The 3,071-nt window shown below is 36.7% G+C and overlaps 1 protein-coding gene across 1 annotated transcript; it reads right to left on the bottom strand.

Annotated features, from left to right (window-relative positions):
• Positions 1–2,071: 2,071 nt before the first annotated feature.
• Positions 2,072–2,737, bottom strand: LOC114924460 (uncharacterized). Its single transcript, XM_029289051.1, has 2 exons — positions 2,366–2,737; positions 2,072–2,305 (listed from the first exon to the last, which is right to left on the bottom strand). Exons 1-2 carry the CDS (start codon positions 2,735–2,737, stop codon positions 2,072–2,074), a joined length of 606 nt encoding a protein of 201 aa, XP_029144884.1.
• Between the last annotated feature and the right edge of the window lie 334 nt (positions 2,738–3,071).

Genomic DNA, 3,071 nt, shown 5'->3' with positions numbered 1-3,071 from the left:
TTCCATTAGGGAATTCTATACAAATTTACATTCCGCATTCCATGAGCAACTAATCCTCCATTGTTAAGGTTAGGAGCTCTGTCTATTTGTAGGGATTGATTTTATTGCTTTTTCTATTTTAATTTATGCATGGATTTATAATTTAAGAATTATTTTCGCTCTTTATTTTATGGATTTGGGTGGAACGGAAGTATGACCCTCTTTCTATTTGAGTTCTTGTAAAACTTGGAAAAGCTCTTTACTTGAACAACAGCTTGAAAACAATTTCTCCTAAATTTTAATTATTTGGATTTAACGGGATACGTGACATATAATCCTCTTATTTTTGGGTAATTAGAATTTTTGTGGCATATAAACTGGAATTTGAACTTCACTTTCTAATTGGAATTAATTGACCAAGGAATTGGCAGTTAATGAATTTTAGAGAAGACTAGAAAGGTCTAAGGAATTAGGGTCTAGTCACATATAGTTTGCCATAAATTTAATCCTACATAATTAAATTAGTTAGTAAGAAAAGTTAATCCGGAAAAATAGATAACTCTGAAACCTTAACTATCTTCTTCATATTTTATTCCCAATTTATTCACTTATTTACCTGTCTCTTCAAACTCTTCTTTACTCTTTAATGCTTTTTGAACATCTAAACATTATTTGCTACTTGTCTAACTAAGCCTATCAAATACTATTGTTGCTTAATCCATCAATCCTCGTGGGATCGACCCTTACTCACGTAAGGTATTACTTGGTACGACCCGGTACACTTGCCGGTTAGTTTGTGGGTTGTAAAATACTGTATCAATTTCTGCCCTCATCTCCATCATATCTGAACTCACAAAAAGAATATTAATAATGCTAATAATAAATCCCTCAAAAGCTAAACTGAAACAAAAATTGTAAGTGAAAAGATCTTGAAGAGCATCTTCGGTGTGGTAGAGACGTTTTAGGATGTCATTTTGAATTCTGATTTCAAATGAAAAAATTCCGCTCAAAATTTGATGTTCAAATCCTGATTTGAAAGGAAAAGATCGCGCTCAAATTGCTGTAGAAGAGAGTTCTGCTTCATTACCTGAAGGACAATGAGTTCTCAATCCATTATTTACCATAATCATCCAATTAGAAGCTAGCATTTTCGTTTTCTTCTCCTAAATGCTGGTTTTGGGATTGCTGCCGAATTAACTCTCTTCAATCCATTGGACAAATATTTTCTCTAATAACTACCTTTCACAAGGTAAAAAGGTTTGAGGAGCGAAACACAAAAAAAAGAAAAGGTTTGGAAGATACCTGTCACTCTCTCAAAAACCATCTAACAGTGTTAAATAGTGTGTAGTTTTACTGTTTGACTAGTTAACCATTATATATTAATAGATATGTGTAAATATGTGTGTAAAAAAATAATGAATATTAACAACTTAATATATTTCTCAACTACTTATTCAAAGTTATTCTCTCAAATTATATATATAGAGAGGCTTCAAGACTATTAGGGATGATAAAAATGAATTAATTCTGTTGGACTAACCTATTTAACTCGTTAAAAAATAGCGAGTTAGACTAAGAAATGATACTCGTTAAAAAAATCAACTTACCAAGTTACCAAACATATTTCAGTTAACTTGCAGATTTTAACGTGGCAGGACAAATTGGCACGTTAGGTTGAAAATATTATATTATTTTTGTATTTTTAAGTCTTGTTTTTTTTAATCAAAAGGAGCTCAACACAGTAGAGTGGAGCAAATAGCAAAGCTATAACAATAATAAAACAAGATAACATACAACTCCTAGACACTGTGACACGACAATCAACACCCAAGGAGAGCTCACCACCACTCCATTCTTTGTAGTACGTAACCGATCTGTTAATAATGTCCACCACTCGTGAGCTCTGATTTTGAAAGAGCCTGTCATTTCTTTCTAGCCAAATTGTCCAGATAACAGTAAAGAACCCAATGAACCACCCCTTCCTATCAACCTTCCTTCCTGTAAAGCTTGTCCAACTTTCAAAATGTTCCTTTAATGTACCTGGAAAGCTCCACCTTTGTTGAAAGGCCATTAGCCAAGCACACCACATCTGCTATGTGATCTCGCAGCCAAGAAACAAATGATACGTGGTTTCCACATGCTTACAACATAGAAGACACCTATTGTCCTGCTGGTCAATAACCCATAGTCTGCACAGTTGATCTTTCGTATTGACCCTTCCGACTAACACAAACCAAGAAAGGAGTTCAACCCTCGGGGGGACGAATCCTTTCCAAACAGCACTAGTGAATCTATAACTGGTAACCTCCTCCGGTAGGACTTCCTCCTACATCACTTGCACAAAGAATTTTGTTGAAAAGACACCTGTCTTATCAAATTTCCATACCACACTATCCTCCCTCTCATTTGTGAGCTTAAATGACTGTAAGATCTTATGAAGCTGGTTTACTAAGTCCAACTCCCACTTGAACAACTCACTCCTCCACTGGAAGCTCCAAATCCACGCTAACCCATCCCAAAAGCCACAGTCTGCTATCACAGATTCATGAAGACTTGAGACCGAGAAAAATCTAGGAAACATATCTTTCAATACTCCAGCCGGTAGCCATCTATCCTCCCAGAATTGGATTGTTCTGCCATTCCCTAGCTCCATCGCCAACCCACTGGTCATCTTTTCTCTCAGCCTCGGCTCACTAACTTGTAACTGGCAGATATCCTTCCAAGAACCTTCTCTTGTGGGAATAGGCTGGCCTCCCATTATTATAGCAGGATTCATGTTATTGCAAGAGCACACCACTTTCTTCCATAAGGGACAGTCTTCTTTTAAGAACCTCTACCACCACTTAAACAGCAATGCGGTATTTCGAATCACTGCATATCCAACTCCCAACTCACCCGCCTTCTTTGGAGCCATAACTACTTCCCATTTCACGAGTGGTAACCCGTATCTCCCATCCTCAGTACTCCACAAGAACCGTCGTTGCAGGGAGCTCAACTTCTCTGCCACTATCTTCGGCATCTTATATAAGCTGAGGTAGTAAATAGGCAAGCTACTAAGAAACGACTTAATTAAGACCAGCTTTTCTGCTTTG

The sequence above is a fragment of the Arachis hypogaea genome, chromosome 9, assembly GCF_003086295.3.
Source record: "Arachis hypogaea cultivar Tifrunner chromosome 9, arahy.Tifrunner.gnm2.J5K5, whole genome shotgun sequence".
In the NCBI taxonomy this organism is placed as follows: Eukaryota; Viridiplantae; Streptophyta; class Magnoliopsida; order Fabales; family Fabaceae; genus Arachis; species Arachis hypogaea.
This window is presented reverse-complemented; position numbering and strand designations above follow the sequence as displayed.